General features: G+C 37.5%; 1 protein-coding gene across 1 annotated transcript in view; it reads left to right on the top strand.

Moving 5' to 3' along the window:
• Positions 1-23,924, top strand: part of RUNX1T1 (RUNX1 partner transcriptional co-repressor 1) — a 135,712-nt gene that overhangs the window by 89,653 nt on the left and 22,135 nt on the right. Inside the window, 4 exon segments of the mRNA XM_054498668.2 lie at positions 412-593; positions 13,596-13,846; positions 18,552-18,637; positions 19,199-19,400. Coding sequence (XP_054354643.2) covers positions 412-593; positions 13,596-13,846; positions 18,552-18,637; positions 19,199-19,400 — 721 coding nt within the window.

Below are 23,924 nucleotides of genomic sequence, written 5' to 3'. Positions count from 1 at the left end.
GAATGTGTCAGGGAAACTATTCTGAGATTAATTGGACTGTGTATATATTTTGTATACCCTCTATCTTCCCTGTGGAGAACAATGATTGGAGCTAGGTTCTCACATACCGTAGAACATACATTCGAGTATAAAGGGACCCTAAAAATAATGTGCCACTTGCAATGTTATCAGTGAAGAAATAAAAGAGAGGTAAAGTGATGTACAAGGGTCAGTCACCTCACACTTAGGGCAATCTGGGCACATGGTAGCCCAGTGCTGAGAATTGTGCCTGTGGTTCCAGCCCATGGCATGCATTTGACCTTTGATGTAGCTGCATTGCATCCTCTTCTCCAGTGTTCGAAAAGCAGAGTAAGTCAACAGGACAGAAGAAGCCTTTCAGTCTGTCCTCTCATTCCTGTTGTTCCCTTGCAGGCCAACTTGCCCCTGCTGCAGCGTGAGCTCCTCCACTGCGCAAGACTGGCCAAACAGAACCCTGCCCAGTACCTCGCCCAGCATGAACAGCTGCTTCTGGATGCCAGCACCACCTCACCTGTTGACTCCTCAGAGCTGCTTCTCGATGTGAACGAAAACGGGAAGAGGCGAACTCCAGACAGGTGAGAGGGAGGAGGAGCCTGGATGAACCATGACCTTTTTCTCATACCTGTGGCATGAGGAAACGTTTCATGTCACAATGAAACCACCGGCCTATGTCATTCTTGCACAATAGCAATAAGCCATTGTGGCCATCTTGAGAATCTGGCTTTGGCCTGGGATTTTACAGAGTTTTGAATCTCTGGCCTGTGACAGTTTGGCTTTTGTGTAGGTTAATCTTTTCTGCTTCTAATATTAAAGCTAAATGGTGAAGACGAATGATTTTTCTGATTTGCCAAGTACCACTGATGGCTCTTAGATGCACATCAGTATAAAATTCTCATTTATTATGTAATTTAACCCAACCACATATTTTACTTCAATATTCTGAAATTGGCTATTCCTAGTTTCCTTGAAATGTGATGGTTTTGAAGCTTGTCTGTGTGTATTTCTTAACACAGTACAGTAGCAATTTGTTTTGGTTTGTATATGAACTAAGAGACAACTTCTGGGACACTAGATGAACTGAGTGAAGATAAGAGTTATACAGTAGAGACAATAGATGGTATTTTTGCTGAAAATTTTACTTGTTAGATACTGTTCTATCAGATACTATGCTCTCATAACTGAGAATTCTAAGAAATGTAAAATAAAACCACTTCTCCATTAAACCCTACAAAGTAATTGTTGAATAAAGCATACACATGAAATTTCCCATTTACCGTGGTAAAATAATTTTTATGAATACCTTATCCTCATCTATAATTATCTTCTGATATAGGAATGCAAAGTCTTATTAGCATCATTTTGCATAGTGTTTTTGAAATATGGAGAATTTTACAATGAAACTATATTCAAAAACTTATTTACCATATACTTTGCTTTCTTTCTCTGCTTATCTATTCTCTTTTGCTGTATTTCATCAGGCATGGGTATAACAGCCTTTGAGAGGTTAACACCCTGACACAGTTATGTTCCACATTCATAGGAACTTAAGATCTTTGGAGCTGCTCAGAGACATCTATTTGTGACTGACTTAGCTATCCTTAAATGTATTAGCTGCTTTGCAAATCAGAATGTTATTTAAAAGCCAGCCAGTTTACATACTGTTATTACATAATCCCTTGTTAAGCAGTTTTTATGCTGCAATCTCTGTGATTTTGTTCCTCTTGACATAGAACCTCTTAATAGTTTAAAATCCTAAAGCAAACAGTTAAATATTAGTCTCCTTTTGACGTATTGTAGCCTACCTTCATATATGACCTACAAACAGAGCTACTTTCTTATTCTTGCAAATCATATTTTGTTGGTCACATTTAAGAGTGAAATACAGCACTTAGTGCTTTAGCTTTTAAAGGGAACTGCTTAATCCTGATGCCTGAGTGGCATGTCCACATGATGCTGAAAACCAAGAGGTGGCTCAACGATAGATGATTTACATGTGCATTCCTGTTTGACCTGAACCGATTTACCCTGCAGAAAATGAGTATGACATACAGATACTGAGATATTTTAGCTCCATGATAAAAGAATGAAGGAGAGACTCGAAGGAAAATTGGAAGAAAGAAATTTATTTAGGGTTGTTGGGGTGGGGGAGAGTGTAACAGGGAAAGGTTTAGATAGCTAAGATAAATGTAGAGATGATCCTGTAGGCAAAATTGAAAATGGACACAACTTACTCTGGCATTCCTAACTGCTAAATAACCATAACAGGGAATATGAAAATCTGTTTCATTCATTTCTCTATATTTCCAGCTATTTTCCCACTAGCTCTTTCCCAGTATTTTATATTTGAATGTATTGTGACTTTAGACTATCCTTGCACAGTCTTAAGGTAAGTGCTGGGCAGTATGTTAACATTGATATGAAAACTTCATCTTAAATTCCATAGAGGCTCAGCATTCTTGTTTTGATGCTCCGTTGCTGTGCATGCATCAGTGTATGCATTCAGTCAGGTAGAACTCTCCTAAAAAGAGTCTTTGGTCTGATTTTCCCTTTGGTTTTTCATGGATGGTTGCCAGAGTCAGAGTTCACATGGTTAATCCTTGGATGGAACATTCTTTATCAAATGGAGCACTGAAGTATACATTATATCTCAAAGATGGCAAATGGGTTTCCTTAGAGTTAGGAGGAAGGGTAATGAGAATATGTTGTGTAAATACATTTGTATCTTGTGGGAATTTGATCAGAGCCAAGAAAATATGGGCCTCTACGGTATTTTTTCTTTTTGCATATATTTTCTGCATCTTGTTTGCATATGCATTTTCCTCTTCTCTGGTTATTTATCTGTATATCCAGATCTCCTATATGAAATTTTATAGAGTATGGAGCTGTCTGACAGCAGAGCTTTTTTTGTTTTACTGAATGTTTTGTTGGTGCATATGGTCTGACATGGATGAGCAGCCACGGTGAGATTTTGGAGTCTATTAAACTGGCTCATTAAAAAGATCAATCTGTTTCTGTAATAACACTGGGAGCCATCAGTCACTAAAAGAGGGAAAAACTGACACCTGAGGAGAAAACACATTTTGGTAATTTGTTCATGACATGTCATGAACAAAAGAGCGCTCTATATTTTGTTTACAACTTTGGGAGCTTAAATTCTGTGACGATTGCTGAGTTAATGTACTAAACAGTCATCACGTGTTTCAGGGATGGGTTTTGGCAAATTTAACTTTCTTCTTGTCCTTAAATATGATTGTCACTGATTATGTTTTTTTCTTTAAACATTATTGTTATTTACAGAGAAATGAGTACTCTAGGGAAGTCTATGAAATTTTTTTTTGTTGTTCCTGTATGGAACAGTGAAATGTTTTTTACTTTCTTTTAAATGTAGCTCTGGGGAGTGTCTCTGAACAAGTGTACTGATTTTGTAGGTCTGTGAGAGAATATTGTAGAACCCAAAGTAGAAAAAGACAATTTTTATTATAAAATTATGTTATTTCTTTCCTAAAATATTAGGGAAAGTAAGTAGAAAATTCTGATTTCTATTCTTTGTTAATATGTAAAAGTCATTTATAGTAAACATTTATTCTTTTACCATTCTGTGGTGGGAGATGCTGAAGAAGGGAATGTGATCTTTTGTTTTGGAGCTATGTAAACGAAATGAACACTCTTACAGATAGAGAGTAGAAGCTAAGAGCACTCTTTAAAACTGCTCACCGTGGTGACTCGTAAAGACACAAGCACTTTTGTGTAGGAGGAGGGAAAAGAACTGTTAGATAATGGTTTCTTTCTTTGAAACTGCAGAATGGATTAAAATTATTAAGATTTAAAGAAAATAATTGTGTTAGGATGATTATCATTGCTGTCTTTCTTTTCTCAGAGCTTTGATATCACAGCTTTTCGATCTGATTTGCCTTCAGTATTGTGTTCTCACCTGTTATGCTACTTTTCTGATTGAGGATTTTTCTTGCTTAAGAAATCAAACCAAATAATCTTTGCTTTTGTGTGGGTAACATGGTTGTTTTGTTTCCCATTTTGTTCCCCCTACTATCTCAAATGATGGATGTTAAGTATTAATCCCCTTCTTATATGTCATTATTTTAATGTAATAATGCTTTACATTACTCTCAGTTTAATACTTCTAAACTTTCAATACAAAGGCCATGTAGTTGGATTAATATGTATTTCCTCCTCCCCCAAGAATTAAACATTATTCCCTAAAAAGAATTGCTTGAACTTTAGAGTTATGAAATTTGTCAGCTGGGAGGGATCTTATAGATACACCAGGCCCCATTCTTTTTTTTTTTTTTTTTTCCTCAGGCATGGTCTGCAATGTTGCCCAAGCTGGTCTCAAACTCCTGGGCTCATGTGATCCTCCCACCTTGGCCTCCCAAATTGTTGGGATTATAGGCATGAGCCACCACACCCTGCCTTTTTACATTTCATACCAAAACAAAAAAAAATCACACATACTTTAAATTTATGGATTTGCTCGTGGGATGTTATCTGTATTTTTTTTTTTTTTAAGACAGTGTCTCACTATGTTGCCCAGGCTGGTCTTAAACTCCTGGGCTCATGTGAACCTGCTGCCTCAGGCTCCTGAGTAGCTAGGACTACAGGTATGCACCACCACACCCAGCTGACCCCCATCTCTTTATTCTTGCACAAACTAAGGCCCAAAGAGCTTGCCTAATGTTGCAAAGCTTCTTAGTGGAGAAACAAGCATATTTGCATACTTGAAATCTTCCAGTTGCATAAAATATGTTTTAATGTGCAGAATTTAAATAAGGAAACTCAACTAAGACTTAAGCTTCTCTTTTTTCACCTTACTTTCCCTCATTTATTTTCTGTAGTTGCTCAAGTGGGTTGATGCCATAGTATAACATTCTGAGGTTTTATATATATTTTTGACGACAGAAGAGCCACAGCTAGCCTGTGTTCCTGTCTTAATGAGTCAGTTAGAAAATGCTGAAGGTTGGAGGGTCAAAGGCAATCATTTTGAAATCATGTTGGTTGTATTTGTGAGATTTGTTATGACAGTACACACCAACTAAACTGAATAGGTCCATTTTTTTGTTTCTATAAAATGAAGGAGATTTCACTATTTTTATCTTTCTAAAAGAAAAGATAGATACACTTTACAAGGAATTGTAGGGTCAGTTGTGCAAATAAGAATTAAATTTGTATAACCTGCATTCGGTATTCTATGAAAAAAATGTAGGGATTTTATGTCACATTTATTTATTCTAGTTTGTGTTGCATCTATTATGTATTCCACAGTTGCAAGGAGTGATTTTAAAAAATATTAATCACATCAATTGGGAGGCCTTTCAGTGAAATAGCACAAAATTACCTTTATTTATTTTTATTTATTTATTTTTTTGAGACGAAGTTTCGCCCTTGTTGCCCAGGCTGGAGTGAGTGATCTCGGCTCACTGCAACCTCCACCTCCTGGGTTCAAGCGATTCTCCTGTCGCAGCCTCCCAAGTAGAGAGGTATCAGATGCCTGCCACCATGCCCGGCTAATTTTTTGTATTTTTATTAGAGACGGGGTTTCACCATGTTGGCCAGGCTGGTCTCAAACTCCTGACCTCAGGTGATCCACCCATCTCGGCCTCCCAAAGTGCTGGGATTACAGGCATGAGCCACTGTACCCAGCCACAAAATTACATTTATATGTTAAAGATAACACAGTTGTACAGGACATTTTGTTCTCTCCACATTCCAGCTTCAACTTTAACTTATTAGCCTGATTTCTTGCTGCTTTGTTAGGGTCTAACTTTACTGCACTCCTCACGCCTTGGTCTACATTCCAGCTGATGGTTTCTGCTGTCTTTCCTAGTTCTTATATGTCATAATTCTATTAATACCTCATGGCCTAACTCAGTATCTACTATTTGAATGAAAGCTTCCCAATTATAAATAATATAATAATGGTTACTATTTACTGAGCACTTCAGATATGCTGGGCCCTGTGCTAAATAATTGACAGACTAACATATAGCACTTCTTTCCTCACAATCCTATGACATAGATTCAAGAAGGCCAAATAATGTGTGTGAAGTCACATGGCTTGTCAGAAGCCCTAATGGGATTCTAACCCCGGGTTCTCGGACTCAAATGCCTATGCTCTCATAGCCGTGATTCTGTACCATCAGCCTCTGAATGACCCTGCTTGAAAACAAAATGCTTTGATTAACTTATTGAATGCCAAATTCATGTTAGGCTCTTTTCTTAGATTCTTTCCTATAGTTCTCTCCATAGCTTTGAGATAATCATTTCCCATTTTGCAGGCAGAAACACTGAGGCTGTTAGAGGATTAAGCCTCTTGAGTTTATATGGCCAGCAAATAGCAGAGCCACAATTTGAAGCCATCTCTGTGTGACTCCAAAACCTCTGTCCTTTTGAGTACACAATCTGGAGTAATCTCTCACTCTGCTCTCACATACCACATTTGTTCTGTTTTTAATGGTACCTTCTGTATACATGTCCTGTATGAAAGTATAGAAGTCTTGTAGCTCCAAGTAAATCATTTTAATGGTAAAGAATTAAAGTCTGCCCTAAATAATAATCTTATGGAAGGTTGAGGGACCATGTTTCTCTCATCTTTGTACTGCCACTGAAGTGCAGGATAGTGCATTACACATACTGGGGACCTAAAACAAAGCAAAACACTACGAACAGAACAAAAACCACTATTGAACAAATAATTCAAATTAAACTTAATGCAGTCATTTTTAGTAGTGTATTAAATGGTCTGTCTTCCAGGCATCTTTATTTATTTAGTTAGTTAAAAAATGCTTCTCTGAAATACAATAAAAACAGCCACAGACAGCCCAGGAACCAAATGCTGTGATTGGTTTACTGACCAGAAAAAACTGGAGGCCTCCAATAGAAACATACAGATGACAGATTCGAATAAGAAAGCAGAGTTCCAAACAGCAGGAGCAGCAAAAATTGAATACTTCAGCAGTGGCAGAGATTAGAAAAGGCAAGGGAAACAGCCAGTAACAGCCTAACTGTTGAGCAGATGGTCAGCTTCAGACACGTGACGGAAGCATTCCACCTTCTCACTGCTGGAGGGAAGGCTCAGATGGCTCCCCCAACCTGCATATTGCAATCTTTGAAGGTCTGGGCATCACGTTTGTGTGTCTGGAGTGGCAAGTATCCACCTGCCTCTTATTTACTTCTAAAGGTATTAGCACACTGCTTAGAAAGTTCTCACTCCTAGGTGGTTGTTTAGCAATGGAGAGATTAAAGGTGCTTCTCTCCATCTGGCCCAATAGTGATGGTCCTGTGGCATTCAGCTCTCTGTTCTTCATCATCTAAATTTCCTACTCCCTCCAGAGTGATAGCAAAACAGAGAAACCACTGCAGGGTGTCATGAAGAATTAGGTTTGATTTTCTTTATAAGGACGCTGGGGAATTTGTAATGTATTTTGTTTCAATACCTTATTCAGTACCAATAAAAGTGTGTTATGTGAAATTCATATCTAAAGTCACCTCTTTCCTAACAATTTCTGAAGAGACCTTTTGCTGAATTATGTTTTAGAAATAATGATGATGAGAGTGATTTTCCCCTCCTTGATTCAGTGTCTAGTCATTCTATGGCAATCTTAACAAACTGCACATGTTAGAAAAGGAAAGGAAGATGTGTTTGATGTTATTAATGTCTTTGGTCTGTGTTTAATAGAACTACCTTCCTAAGATTTAGATACAGACTTCTAAAATATAAGAATAAAATAAAGTAAGTCTGCAGTGCCTAGTCTTAAAAGAATTTTAGACCCAGTGTCTCACTCCTACTTATTTTTCAAGGAGCTACAGTCTAGGGATGGGACTTGGCTGGGCTGTGGAGACAAAACAGCAAACAAATCTGGGGGCCCGTGGCTCTGGGGGATACTGGCAAAGTGGGACTGTGGTGTGACAAGGGCCAAGATAAAGGTATCCTGGGACAGGAAGGAGGGACCCGTATAGAGATGCTTGAGATCAGCAAAAGGACTTGGATTTGGAAAAGGAAGTTGTAGAGTGACTTCAAGTTTCTACTTGGGTGACTAGGTAGAAGATGGTACAGAAAGCAAAAGAGAAATGAGGCCAGTTTGGACTTGTGAAATGTCTGTCGAAACTCAGATAAGTGAGTGTATAAGGCACATAATTTATTTAAATAAATAAATGACAGGACGAATTTTAGAAATTAAGTTTCTTCTTTTTTAGGTTTATTGTGCTCTACCAATTTGCCTTCCCCTAAAACAATATTTATAGTGGTAGTTCCTCACATTAAAAAAAATCTTAATGTAGAGAAAAGAACTTACACCCGCTTCTGCCATGTAGATTTGTCCTCTTGTTCTACTTATTGTCATGATTTTATGATGGATTTTTTTCATACTTCCCCGTTTCCTTGAATGTTATACACTGTTTTATATAAATGTTACTAAGGGATTACCAGCACACACTAGCTAATCATCATCTTAAAAATATTTCATGTAGAGTTTTTGTTTTTATTTATTTTTATTTTTTCCTTGAGATGGAGTCTCGCTCTGTCACCTAGGCTGGAGTGCAGTGGCGCGATCTTGGTTCGTTGCAACCTCTGTGCCTCAGGTTCAAGTGATTTTTCTGCTTCAGCCTCCAGAGTAGCTGGGACTACAGGCATGCTCCACCATGCCTGGCTAATTTTTTTTTTTTTTTCTTAGTAGAGACGGGGTTTCACCATGTTGGCCAGGCTGGTCTCAAGCTCCTGTCCTCAAGTGATCCACCTACCTCACCCTCCCAAAGTGCTGAGATTACAGGCGTGAGCCACTGCGCCCAGCCTCATGTAGTTTTTAAAGGACATTTCTTTTCTTTTCCTAATAGTTTACAGTTTCTGTTATTGAGGAGCTGGGCAAAAAAAGAGCCTGAGACAGGGTAAAGTATAAATTAGGTTGTCTCTTAATTTGTTTCCACAAGTGGAAACAAATTCTATTTGTTAGTCCCATTTCACTGAGCAGAATACTGAAGCCAGAAAGTTAAGTAACTGGAGATCACACGGATGAGTCCTAAGGGTCCCCTGCCCTCAGAACATTAAACCTCAAGAGAGAAGTGATTGGGATCTAAATGTTGAAGTGGTTAGATTGTGTTGAAGAAAATGTCACCTGGTAAGGAGATATAACATCCTCAGGTAGACTTAAAAAACAAATAAAACTGTCAGAAATCCTTAAGACATAACAGACTTACCTCTCACGTCAGATTTCTACTAGAATTTGAGTTATTTCAAGGGTATACTGGTATGGGACAATGAAAAGTCTTCGCTAATTTTGCCTAATACACTGAAAAGGGCAATGAAGAATGCAAATGTGGAGTTCACCCAAGCAAATGAGATATAGGTAGTTGTAGGCATTTCTAAGAAGCAGACAGACAAATGGCAATTAATTGTTTGAGTTACACTTCTGAACATACACGCTTTGAATAGAACTGGCCTTGTAAGTAGACATTAGTAATTTGAGGAAGCACCAGAGAGACCCTTCATAGCTTTATTTTTGTGGACAGTGAAAGTTTTTGTGTTTTCTTTTTTTCCCCTGTTTTTTGAGACAGGGTCTCACTCTGTTGCTCAGGCTGGAGTGCAGTGGTGTGATCATGGCTCACTGCAGCCTCGATCTCTTGGGCTCAAGTGATCCTCCTGCCCCAGCTTCCTGAGTAGCTAGGACTATGGGTGTATGTCACCATGCCCAGCCAACTTTTTGATTTTTTGTAGAGACAGGGTCTCACTATGTTGCCCAGGCTGGTCTCAAACTCCTGGGCTCAAACAGTCCTTCCTCCTGAGCCTTCCAAAGTGCCAGGACTACAGGTATTAGTCACTACACCCCTGCAAGCGTTAATGTTTCACAACTGTTAGAATGTAAACTATCCTCATGAGGTGATGAGCTTTATTGTTTCAGTAGCTAGCAGGGTGATGGGCCCCAGGATAGGACAGTAAGACCTGATTGAAGTGAGAGAACAGACTCAGGCCCTAGCCTGCCTTTTAGGACATTACTGCCCTTGCTTTAGAAAAAAAAAATGCTTTTTACCTCCCATTTAATTGGGTGATTGAAGTAATAGCACTGAACAGAGGGTTCACCTAAGGATGAAGATAAATTGTGTATCTAACCATTTAAAAATTATAAAAATTACGCCAATGTTGTTGGTTTTGCCTTCATTGATCAAGGAGAGAGAAAACTAGTAAGTTGGTGTGGTTTGACCCAAATCGGTCAGAGAAAGATGTTTCATTATTTAGAAATTCTGTGGGGGCTGCCCTAAGATAAGAGGATATTTTCTAATTTTTGCATAAAAAATAAGGTATAAATAATAAATTGTTCAAACCAAGGAATGAAGAACTTGGTTAAGGTGGTTGCCTTAGATACTTATGGTTTGGCCAGAGGACTATCAGCACTGTGTGTTTTGATCTGCCTAACTATGGCATTTAGTTGTAAATATAGAATACTTGAATTGCAGAGTTTGCAAACTAGAAGGGACTGCAGAAATCATCTAGTCCAGTGGTTTTCAAACTTGATTTTAGCCACAGACTTTTTCCTTTAAAAATGAAATCTTAGGTGGAACCCCAATGATTGAAACAAATAATAATAAGTGGGTTCCTCTGGCACTTTAAATCTTGAGAATCTTGATTGTTTTGGGGAAAAGTTCTTCATTGCCTACCTTTAGCATCTCAGGTGGCACAGTTTGAAAACCACTGATCTAGTCCAACGTTTTCATTTCACAGATGAATAAACTGAGGTCCAGAGAGGTTAAGTGACTTGACCAAGGTCACACAGCTAGTCATGGAAGAGCCAGGACTAGATCTCAGGTCTCTTGATTCCCAGTCCAGTGCTCTTTCCACTACACCACAATGCCAGTAAGGTAGGTGCTGTGTTAGCATTATGTTCATAGCCACTAATAGTCTTCAGTATTTTCCAGCTGATTTATGCTGATAATATGCATTGAATATTGAAGTGCATTATTTAGAAATTTGTAGGATATGCAAATACAGATTAGAATCACATGGGTATATTCTTAGAAGATAAATCAGTATCTAGAATGTTTCAGTTTACTTTTAAAAATTATTTTAAAGCAATGCAATTAGGTAATGTCTGAGCTACATTGGATATTTTAGTCTAATATCAATGATCAGTATGTAAGGAGTCAGTATAGTTTAGTGATTAATATGTAAAATTATTTTAAATTATTTTAAAGCAATGCAATTAGGTAATGTCTGAGCTACATTGGATATTTTAGTCTGATATCAATGATCAATATATAAGGAGTCAGTAAGGAGTTTAGTGTAGACACATACTTTGATGGGAGCAGCATTAGGACTCCTGGCTGCCACTCCCTTGGGGGTCATGCTCTGCCATCATTTCCAATATTGGCCAGTCTATTCAGAATAGTGCATCCCTCTTAGTATGTAGTGGGCATGTTCTTTAACATTAAGCCCTGCAGATTTACCCTCAGTTTTTTGTTGTTGTTGTTGTTGTTGTTTTAAGAAAGAGTTTTGCGTTTGTTGCCCAGGCTGTAGTTGCAGTGGCACAATCTCGGCTCACTGCATCTTCCGCCTCTGGGGTTCAAGTGATTCTCCTGCCTCAGGACCTCCCGAGTAACTGAGACTACAGGCATGTACCACTACACCCGGCTACTTTTTGTATAGTAGAGGCGAGATTTCACCATGTTGGCCAGGCTAGTCTCAAATTCCTGACCTCAGGTGATCTTCCCGCCTCGGCCTCCCAAAGTGCTGGGATTACAGGCGTGAGTCACCGCACCTGGCCTCGTGAAGTTTTTAAAGGGCATTTATTTTCTTTAATAGTTTACAGCTTCTGTTATTGAGGAGCTGGGGAAAAAAAAAATGCCTGAGATAGGGTAAAGTGTAAATTAGATTGCCTCTTAATTTGTTTTTACAAATGTTGTTTCCTATTAGTCCCATTTTACTGAGCAGAATACTGAAGCCAGAAAGTTATGTAACTGGAGGTCACACGGCTGAGTCCTAAGGGTCCCCTGCCCACTCCATAATAGCGCATCCTTCTTAGTTTGTAGTGGGCATGTTCTTTAACATAAAACTCTGAAGATTTACCCTCAGTTCTTTCTATGCCTATACCTTCTGTCTCTAAGTCCTTTATTCTTCTCAACCTGGTGTGTATGAATTGTCACTGGGGGGCCCACCCTAAAGGTGCGTAAAGGATGGTTCATTGTAGAATCCTGTTGCCCCTGATTATCTCTGTTGATTCAGTTTCCACCTGAATTGCTCTAGTGTTATCAGACAAAGACTAGATGCCATCACTAGATGCCGGGAAAGTAGAAGAAGTGCCTCTATGCTGTTGTTTTACTATCTAAAATAAAGAAGGCATGTAGAAGTCTGCAGCCACTGTGAACTGGTATAATTCTTATGAGAAAATGTCCCTGGAAAAATAGATATTACCACCTGTCTAAAGATAAGAGTGCTGGTCTTGTAAGTAAAAAGTAAGTTTGGGAGCAGTGATTACAGTCAAAGTTGAATATGGTTTGTTTCTCTCTTATTGAATATATTAGGGGCTAGTCTCTATGCAGTAGAAATATATACAGCCAGAAATTACTGCTTTACTCCTACTTTTATTTGAGAATCAAGGAATCGTGACCAGTTATCAGGTCTTATTTATAGAATGCATTCCTTCTGAAAGCCAAGTTTAGAGTCCTGTGCATCACCTGATGATGTGTCGTCAGGGTGTTCCTGTCCTGCCATGTGACCTGATAACCCCAGACAGGATACATTAGCTCTCTGTGTATGTGTTTCCTCAACTTTAAAATAAGGGGGTTGACCTAGGTCTTCCTTCTAGGCCAGGCTAGCTCTGTATGACTGCTGATTGATTACCTTGGTGACTCAAGATAATGTCAGGGTCCCAGACATTGCATTGCATACTGTATTCACTCAATTTGATCCTTACTTTCCTATAGAACTTTCTGTGATGATGGAAATGTTATGTATCTGTGCAGTCCACTACTGAAGCCACTGGCCAAGCGTACCTGTTGAGCACATGAAATGTGGCTACTGATACTGAAGAACTGAATTTTAAGCTTTATTTAATTTTAAGTAACTTACATTTTAAGTTAAACAACCACATGTAGCTACTGTATTGGACAACACAGTTCTTAGATGTTCTCTGACACAGAAGTCAGATACCAAGTGGAACAGGTGTACCTTAAGTGTTCATCAAGAGAGTGGTGATGTTTTACCTTGATAAATCTTCATCAAATACAGTCGGTCTTAGGGTAACTTGTTAGAAATCAAGCACTGTTTTTTGAATGAAAATGTTATCTACAGGAGTCTTGAGTTTCCTCTCGTTTGTGACTTAACCACATGAGCTTCAGCTGAAAAGATATTTGCTAATTTGATGAGAAGTGAAGCATTTTTTCCTGTCTGCAGGCTTGTGATCATTTAGGTCTCGACACAGGTCTCAGTGAATTCCCGTATGTTTTCTGGGAAGCTGAGTTTAGAAGGTTTCTGGCCAATAAAAAATATTCTGTTTTTATTCCAAGCTCAAATATGAGTGACTGAACTCTGCTGGTTACTGAATAGATGATGAAACAAACTCTTGTTTTTTCCCCCTTAGAACCAAAGAAAATGGCTTTGACAGAGAGCCTTTGCACTCAGAACATCCAAGCAAGCGACCATGCACTATTAGCCCAGGCCAGCGGTACAGTCCAAATAACGGCTTATCCTACCAGCCCAATGGCCTGCCTCACCCCACCCCACCTCCACCTCAGCATTACCGTTTGGATGATATGGCCATTGCCCACCACTACAGGGACTCATATCGACACCCCAGCCACAGGGACCTCAGGGACAGAAACAGACCTATGGGTAAGACTGAAGGATCTGTTCACTTCTTATGGGAATGGGTGCTTGAAGACTTGCACCATTAGTTCTGAACTGAACTTGAGGCTTGAAATCTGTGATAGGGAAGAAAAGTCTCGTATCTTGTTTTGTATTGTCTCCTTTATGAAAAAAACTTGATTGGTATTAATAGACTTTTAACAGCTGTGCTCTCTCTCTCCTAATCACTTGTATTCTTTAAGACAGTACACTAAATTTCTTTGGAGGAGGGCATCTAGATTAATACAAGACCCTCAATTGTTGTGTTGGTAACAAATGCAAAAGAAATTTTTATCTTGAATTCTCTTTTAACATGAGACTTCATATGCAGTCTGCCTGCCACAAATATTTTTAAAAATCACTTGATTTTCTTGTATTCTATCTTTTGTTTCAGATAGTCTCTGTGTTTATTTTGACTTTTTTGAGCCTCCATGATATTCCATATTTCCAAAGTACGATATGGCATACTATCTGTGGCTTTACAGATGTTTCCCAAGGAATGCTTTGGTACATTTTTTTACTTGAAAATGCCAGTGATTAAAGTTAGTATTGACAATTTTGGGTCAAGTATCAGAATACTGAAGAAGTGAATTTGGGCAAATATGTGTTCTATTTCCCTGTGTTCATTCCTTCTTTGCATAAAACTATTAGAAATAAAGCATTTTGTCTGGGTGCAGTGGCTCACGCCTATAATTCCAGCACTTTGGGAGGCTGACGCAGATAGATGAGTTTGAGCTCAGAAGTTTGAGACCAGCCTGGGCACTATGGCAAAATCCCGTCTCTACTAAAAGTACAAAAATTAGCCGGGCATGGTGGTGCACACCTCTAGCCCCAGCTATCTGTGGGGCTGAGGCAGGAGGACTGCTTGAGCCCAGGAAGCAGAAGTTACAGTTAGATGAGATCATGCCACTGCACCCCACACACTGCACCTCAGCCTGGGCGGCACAGCAAGACCTTGTCTCAGAGAAAAAAAAAAGTAGTAAAGCATTTTGAAGACATTGTCTTCTATAGAACAAATGTCTACCATGAAAAATGAGAGAGAAGATGAACAAGGTAAGTTTTTAAACACATGATCAGTGGTTCAGTGGTGGAGATGATAGTGTATCAGAGGGTTATCAGTAAGTACACTGTTACTGGGGTGTCTTCAATTCCTAATTAGTGATGAGTCTAACTGAGAGCAATAGTCAGTCTCCTCTTCTTTTTCCATCTCCTGTGTCCACATCTCACTAACAGGACTTAATCTCTACCTTGTAACTAATTGCTGGCAAACTTTCCTGATGAGGGTGACTTAGTGACCTGGACACTGGAAGGAGCAAAAGATGAAATGCAAGTAGAAGACCAGAAAATGGAGCTGAGGATACAGAATTCTGGGGAATGCAGCCAGCCAGATATTCACTACCTGATTACAGTGATGGTGGTTGTTTTTGTTTGTTTGTTTGTCTTTTAGCCACAGGCAGAGAGAGCCTAATATATAGAAGTTTACATTCAATTTCCAACTACATTGCTAGCAAACAGGGGCTCCACGTGTAGGGCCTTTTTTGCCTTTCTACACCCAACTCCCCAAATGTTTAGAAAGCAGAAAGAGAGTCAGAGTGAGAGGAGGGGCGATTGAGGCTTTGGTTGTAAGACAGTAAATTAGTAGTTCTGGTTCTCCACAACAGTAATTTCTACATTTATATAGTGTGTCAGACAAATGGCTAAGCATATAATTTGTGCTTTCTTAATAGCCAGTCTGTCTAATGTTCTTGCAGGTACCATTTCTGAAGAGCTTTCAAAGGTGGTTATGCTGTTTCTTGATCTGGATTGATATTTTAACCCCAAAATCAAAAGTGATAACAACTCCCTTCTACACAAAGCCTTACCACTTATTTATGACTTAAGGACTGAAAACCATGATTGCATGTATTTAAATAGCAGTGGAGTCAACAGGTCACGATGAGACCAGTTCAAGGGATCCCATTTTGTAGATGTGTTAGCAAATGGCCTGTTTCTTAGGCAGCAGGTGCTATTTTGTGAAATATTAGTTCCAGTGCACTATACAGTAATCAGCAAGGAAGTAATTACACTTATGTGCAATGATTATGTTTTCATCAAGTAATGTAAAATATCCCTTTATGAATTATATCTGTATCCATTGGTTTTATGTGATTTTCTTCAGACCGTGTTCCTTACCTTTTAATTATATTAGCTTATAAAACTAATAGTGCTAATCTCTATAAATATGTACAGCTACTAAACCATCCCTAAAGTCTGGCAGAGTTTAGCGTGTGTTAATGTAAAATAGAATCTTGATGTATGAGCAACAAATTATGGTGTTACATCAGGCTGTCATTTTGAGAATATAAAAATTGCCATAAGGATATACTTAGTCTGGTACGATTTATAAATGCCTATTATGTGTAGGGACATATACTCACTAGAATCCTTCAGTAAAGTAACTTCTTAGCAGCATTAGTTTATAAGTAAGCTTAGAGTTTTATCCTAGTTAGTTAAAATATTCTAAAACAAAATAATCAGTTGAGACTCAACATTAGTGTCAAATTTCCCACAAATGAAAATGTGATTATGAGCTATTTAATGATTATGAGCTATTTCCCCCTGGTACATCCCTCTGGTATTTTGAGTATAAATAAAAATTGTGTGCTGCTGAATATTTAAGTATCGTAAATAGAGAAATTAATAAACATAAAATCTTGATTTATTTTTTATTTTTAAAGATTTGATTGTATCTAACAAATGACTTTCAGAGTTCAAAAGCAGCAAATGAATCTTACATTTTTTCACCAAGTACTTGAGCTCAAACATGTTTCTAATATACTTAGTATTTTTTTAAAAATGAGTTGAAGCTTAGGACTGTTTCACAAATGCTGAAATCCCACTACCACAGATATCCTGTTGCTCATTAATATTACTCCAGGCATTACAGCTTGTGTCATTATTGATTTCTTCTGCCGAATTTTTCAAGCTTTTGAGACCTCTGGAATTCTTGTCCTTAAAGGCAAATATTCAGATGCTTCTAACATAAAAGTCACTGTCACATTTATATCCTTATCACTTTCTGGTTGTTTTGTATGGTGACTAATTTTAACAGTAGTGGTTTTTCCCTAAAACACAGGCAACAAGTTAACAAAAATTACATATTTGCAAACATTTCAACTTGAAATAATCACAACAGAGCAGTAGCTAAATACTATTCTTTCCCAATGTCTTTATGTTATGCAAATTAATAAAATATATTTGCACTTTTACTTTTTTACCAATAGGTGGCATTGACAATTTTAACTTTTAAAATATATCTCACAATATGTTCTAATTGGACAGGAATGGTACAAAGCGTCTTATATTTAGCTTTTTATTTAGTCTGAGAAGGGGCTATCATAAATTTGTTCACTTCCATCAGTTGTAAATGAAATCGTTTTACGTGGTTGGCTGAACAGAGTCATGTGACTCATCTTTATTTGTGTAAATCAGCTAAAAAAAGGGATTTATAACCACTTAAATCTCACAAAAAGTAAAATTCAGTATCTTAAAACTCCTATGGTCATTTAATTCTTACATAAGTTCCACAGAGAGGTAGCCCGGTTATCTAGAAACCCAAACTATAAGAAACTTTATACATAAGTTCCACAGAGAGGTAGCCCAGTTACCTAGAAACCAAACTATAAGAAACTTTATTTGCTGTTCAGAGTAACATTTTGAAAATTGGTAACCAAAAATAATAGTTTTGATCATTTAAAATGCAAAATAATGCCACAGCCCAAGGGCTTTCCTATACAGTAGAATATAAAGTGAATATGTAAGAGGAATAACACATTTCCAGATTTCTCTGTTCAGAGCCTTTCAGCCTCTCTTTTGAGTGAGACACATTTACTTCCTATTTTAATGAGCATCCTACCTAACTGCTTAAATTAATTAATATTGGTGCTCACTTGGTAAACACTTATATATTACTTTTTCATAGTGGTATCTTAACTATGATGCTAAAGAGCATTAAGTCTTATGGACTTCAAATTAGGATTTGCAGTTGGTTCACTTGGATTTATGATATTTGTCAAATTATATCTGGTATGTTAATTTTTTTATGAAGAATATCCAATTTACTTTCATTTTTTAATTTTTGGTAAACCGAATGAGTATATGTAGCTCCATATTATACAAGCCTTTTCTTCATGGTCTAATTTTATCATGGAGGTATATGTATTAGGATTGTATTCATTTATACAAGGCTGACATGTGGAAAAATTTACCATGCTTGTTTTGGGAAAGCATATCCCTTCCTATGTAAAATGACTTACGCTGTCTTTATTTTTAATGCAGGACAGCAATGCTTTAAAAACCACTTAATGTCTACTTGTGGTTTCTTGTATTTATTAAGAGTTAGAATATATTTTTACTTACAGAGTGTTGCATGGATAACTAGTTGTGGACTTGGTGTCACTTAACTGGCTCCTTATGTGTAAAATAAAGGCTTCTGACCAGATGACCTCTAAAATTCTTCTAGTTCTAGTATTTTATCATTCTATGAGGAATCTGTTAGGTAATTCTGAATCTAAATATGACTCATGTCTCCATCCAAAATCAAATGTGTTTTTACATCATTGAGTTTGCCCACATAGTCCTTGCTATGAGTCTGTGTGTGTATGGGTTGTGTACTGAATGCTTTAGGGTTATTCAGCCTTCTCTATTTTTGTAGGGTTGCATGGCACACGTCAAGAAGAAATGATTGATCACAGACTAACAGACAGAGAATGGGCAGAAGAGTGGAAACATCTTGACCATGTAAGACATCAGTAATCATTTGGGATTAAAAAATGTTTGGAAAACAGCTGGAGTGAGGTTATGTGATAAAGTAAAAGCTTGGTGATCCTTTGAAGGTATTGTTTTTCCTGCTATCCTTGGAAAAAAAAATAAGCGAGAATATCTGAAGTAGAATATAGGATTTGATTTCTAAATTGATATGAAAGTCACTTGAGAGAAATGTTTAGATCTTGGAAACGAATTCTCAAAGCCAGATCAGTGGGCTACTGTTTTATTGTGAAAAGGTCATTTAATTTATAAAGTAATGGGATTAGTATTTGGAGAGGGGGATTTACTGGCTATAATGCCTTCAGGTGAAATTTCCCTTCTGACTCGTGTTCATACATCTATCTTCTCATTCCCATTGAATTTTCCATCTATTGGCTCTGAATTTCAAATCTAGTCATAGAAAATACTAGACTGAAACCTTCAAGGATAAAATTGCTTCCTTCATTGTCCTGAAATGGTTTGTTTCACTACTCAGCAAAATCTTTAATTGTGATTATTTATATTCTCTTCCCTATTCTCCCCTTTCCCACATAGCTGTTAAACTGCATAATGGACATGGTAGAAAAAACAAGGCGATCTCTCACCGTACTAAGGCGGTGTCAAGAAGCAGACCGGGAGGAATTGAATTACTGGATCCGGCGGTACAGTGACGCCGAGGACTTAAAAAAAGGTGGTGGCAGTAGCAGCAGCCACTCCAGGCAGCAGAGTCCTGTCAACCCAGACCCAGTTGCACTAGGTAACTTTTCTTCAGATGAGTATCTTGAAAACACATATTTCTTATGCTGTTAATGCTGACTTTATTTTTAACTTCTTTTTAAAATTAAAGGATATGCAAGGAATTTTAAGACAATAAACAATTTACATATCCTCCAATATGTCTTGTCTATCTGTTAGGAATTTGGGCAGATTGGCATAGACAGAGATAGCCACAAAACTTAAATTCCTTTTCCAGGTGAATGTATTGAGCTGATGGCAGAGTTTCAGCACTGAACCAGAATGTCATGTGCATAATTAAAACTTGTGCTCCTTCATAATGCCTCAAAACAGCAAAAACAATCTCAGGGAGTGGGCCTGGGGCTTAGGCACTTCCATCAAGGTCTCTAGTGAATTCTGCCACTGCATACCAATGTTATCACTGCACACGGGGATGTATGTTTCAAATTATTAATTCAGAAAACGGCCTGTAAGACAATCTTGTTTGTTAGTTGAAATATATATATATATATATATATATATATATATATATATATATTTATTTTAAACTTTTTCCTCAACCCCACACCTCCAGGAAGAGAGACCTAAAAGCTATATATTTTGCCTAGAGCTATTTTAAAATTAATGATAAAGATGTAGCACTCTTCCTGTGATTTGATCTTAACTTAGATTACTTAATCATGATTGTATTAATTCTAGTTTTATAATAGGACTCATTATATAGTTGTGCCTTAGAAATGGCATGTTAGTATGTAACTATTTCTTATTGATATTTGGGAATTGTTGGGGTTACAGATAGAATATAATCCCATATATGTTGAAAGAAATCTTCAACCTGAAAGAATTTTTGCGTGGCCTGTGAACTTTTACCTAAATTGATAATATGGTTTTGTCGTTGACATTGCCACCCATTACGTGTGAATACTTTTTGAGTAAACTTACGAAGATGGATTTCTGTGGATTCTTGTTCTCTCATATTCTCTTATGCATTGGCCCCATACCCATCTGCTAACTCAAGTTAGAGTACTGTCCATGCTGTAAAACATGTGCAGATTAAGTTCATAACTTTGGCCTCATTAGTACTATGGCTGATTATCAAAAGTTTAAAACTTGAAGTATATTATCTGTTGATCACATTACTGTTTTCAATTTGTTCCCAGCCAGTGTAGTTTTCTATGCACTTAGGTTTGTAGATTTCTGCTGATCTCTGAATGCTGAATGCCTATTATCATAAGTATTAAATAATGAAAGAGTCTAAGGCAGTTAATTTACCTAACAAGCGTTATTCTAAAGCATATTTTAAAGACAAAACTGTATTTGTCAGGTCACATTAAGGCAAGCAACGAAAACAGAATTAGGTTTGGTTTGAGCCAATATTGGTCAAAGCCAAACTATTTAGAGCAGAGTGGAAAAAAAATCTTGTGTTTATTTCCTTATTATGAACAAAAATTGATTAATCATGAGAGATTTGCTTAGGACAGAGGGGATATTTATAACCATCCAGTCTAGCCAAAAATTGAGAGCCTTAAAGTAAATAAAACTTAGGGAGTTAAAACATCTAGTTTGGCTTATTCTATTGAACACATTCATTGAGTCCGTACTTATTTATTGAGCCCTTACTATATGCCAGGCATTGTGCTAGGCATTCTAATGAAGTAAAAAGAGTCTTCAATTCTTTCTTTGAGGGCCTTTGTGTCAGTGGAAGAAGGCAAGGGAATAGCTAGTGTTCAAGCCATAGGATAGCTACCTCAATTCAGTCAGCCAAACTGACCAGATTGCTATTATCTGCCATCCACTGTAAAAGAAACATCTCCGAAATTGATCAGACTTCATACCTAAGCGAGTTATCAGCACATAGAACAAGGGCCATTTTGTGTATAGTCACTACTACTATACACAGATTCTGGTGATATAGGTATATATCATGTTCTCCAGGAAGAGAGGTTCATTGTCCCTGCTACATAACCAAAAGAATAAACTTGGCTTAAAAAAACTCGTTTTTAAAAGTATGCAAACTGTACTATTTTTTAGTGATGTTCAATGGATTTATATTTTTGTTAAACCTGAGATATTTGTTTGGCCTTAAGCTTTTGTAGGTTGTATTAGTCAAAGGGTACAAGCATTTAATTTCTTTGTTTATAGACAACATTAAGACATTATGTTCTTTATGGACACAGAATCCTAAGTTGCCATTAAGACACCATCATAACTTTAGAGAAAATCTGTGTAGAACTCTGCAGTGTGCAAGTTTAGCATCCAATAGTGTTTTTACAGTTTTTTTCACTGTGCATCCTTACTAGCTGATTCTTGCAGCCTTGTGTACTATTTTCTGGGACTGAGCTATGGCTGTAAATAAAAGGACAGGTGGTTTGTAATTATGGGCCACAATCATTTACATTAAGTGCTTTCTAAGTCCTTCTTCCAGGCTTTGGAGTTGAATGGATTGATGTGTGTAGTGAAAGGGTTGGAGATTATTGGCTGATAAATCTATTTTCTGTGACTGGAAAGTGTTTAATGGAGTGCATGTGTACAGATAAAGCTATGGATATGTCTATATCTTTATATACATTTAGATCTCCATATCCCACAGTTGTATGTATTTCTTTTAGCCTAATTATTTTGCTTCTTAAACTACTGTCTGGTCTCAAATGAGATCTTCAGAATATATTATAGAAGATATCTTTGGTTCAAAATATTGCCCTACTTATATCCCTAACTTGGAAACACTGGGAATGTTTAGTCATACACACATTCTTAGCATTTTAAAATTATATTTGGGGACTGCACAGAGGAGAATGTGACTTTCATGACTGATGTGTTGTACCTGTTAAACTCAATCCCATTCTCACTTTTGAAATGTATCCGTAGTATTAAGTGAGTATGGGGGTTAGTAAAATAACTCGATTAATCTATTACTAATTGAATTTTAAGAGTTTTCCTGGCCGGGCGCAGTGGCTCACACCTGTAATCCCAGCACTTTGGGAGGCCGAGGCAGGCGGATCACGAGGTCGGGGATTCGAGACCAGCCTGGCCAACATGGTGAAACCCCGTCTCTACTAAAGATACAAAAAAAAAAAAAAAAAAAAAAGCCGGGCATGGTGGTGCATGCCTGTAATCCCAGCTACTCAGGAGGCTGAGGCAGGAGAGTCACCTGAACCTCGGAGGCAGAGGTTGCAGTGAGCCGAGATCACGCCATTGCACTCCAGCCTAGATGACAGGGCAAGACTCAGTCTCCAAAAAAAAAAAAAAAAAAAAAAAAAGTATTTCCCAAGATATTAAAATCTCTTTTTTGAATAACCTCTGAAACAATTTTTAACACTGAGTATACACTGAATTCATAATGGTATTTCTATTCTTTAAATAAAATGCAAGTTGACATCTTGAAGGACTTTTCATGAAATAGATTTCCTTGAAATAATAGATATTTATTATTTTTACTGTTGTTACTCATTTACTTTCCAGGGAAAACTCCAAATATCCAACTCTTAACAAAATTAGAAAGCAAATTTTAACACTGCTGTCTCTATTTTCAAAGTATGACTTATTTATACATTTAAGTTTTATTACATGGTATACTTGACAGAAGAGCAAGATAATGTGATGAGGATTGACAGATTTGACCATTGACGTAGAATGACTTTTATATGTATAGAGAGGCAGTTGCTGGTTAGCACTTTGTAGGTTTTCCAAAGTGCTTGTCAGAATCTCCATAGTAGCTCTTTCTCCTTTCTTTGTCTTTGGTTCCTTTTTCTCTCAGAATGTTGTCACATCACTTTCTTGGCTCCTGACATTTTATTTCTTTTAAATTACTTTCCTTTTTACTGGCTTTTGACTATTCTAGAATCTTTCTGTAGTCTGTCTTATATCTGTGTGTGCTCTGTTTTCTAGAAGTCTTCCACATCATTAGGGTTAATTTTTTTTTTTTTTTTTTTGGAGACAGGATCTCACTTTGCCACTCAGGGTGGAGTGTGGTGGCATAATCTCGGCTCACTGCAGGCTTGACCTTCTGGGCTCCCACCTCAGCCCCCTAAGTAATTGGGACTACAGGTAGACCACCACCACACCCAGCTATTTTTTTTGTATTTTTTGTAGGGGTGGGGTTTTGCCGTATTGCCCAGTCTGGTTTTGAACTCCTGAGCTCAAGGGATCTGCCCAACTCGGCCTCCCAAAGTGCTAGGATTACAGGTGTGAGCCACTGTACCTGGCCAAAATTTTTTTCTAATGATAGGTTTAGGGCTAATGTCAGGGGCTGGACATAAACTCTGAAATATAAATGCACTTTCCCTGTGTTTTTAAAAAATGTATGAACATTGTGATGACATGGTAGTAAATTTAGAAAAATACCTTCACTCTGTTTTATTAAGAGTTTAGTACTTGCCAGAGAAAGAAATATCAAAAAGTTTTATTTGTTTAAGTGTAATGAAAAATCAAGCTTAGCATTTATAAAAAACTTAGAGCCAGGAGTGGTGGCTGACGCATGTAATCCCAGCACTTGGGGAAGCCGAGGCCAACAGATCATGAGGTCAGGATATCGAGATCATCCTGG

This window comes from Pongo pygmaeus, chromosome 7, assembly GCF_028885625.2.
Source record: "Pongo pygmaeus isolate AG05252 chromosome 7, NHGRI_mPonPyg2-v2.0_pri, whole genome shotgun sequence".
Lineage (NCBI taxonomy): Eukaryota > Metazoa > Chordata > Mammalia > Primates > Hominidae > Pongo > Pongo pygmaeus.
The sequence above is the reverse complement of the archived record's forward strand: the minus strand, read 5'-3'. Positions and strand labels throughout refer to the sequence as shown.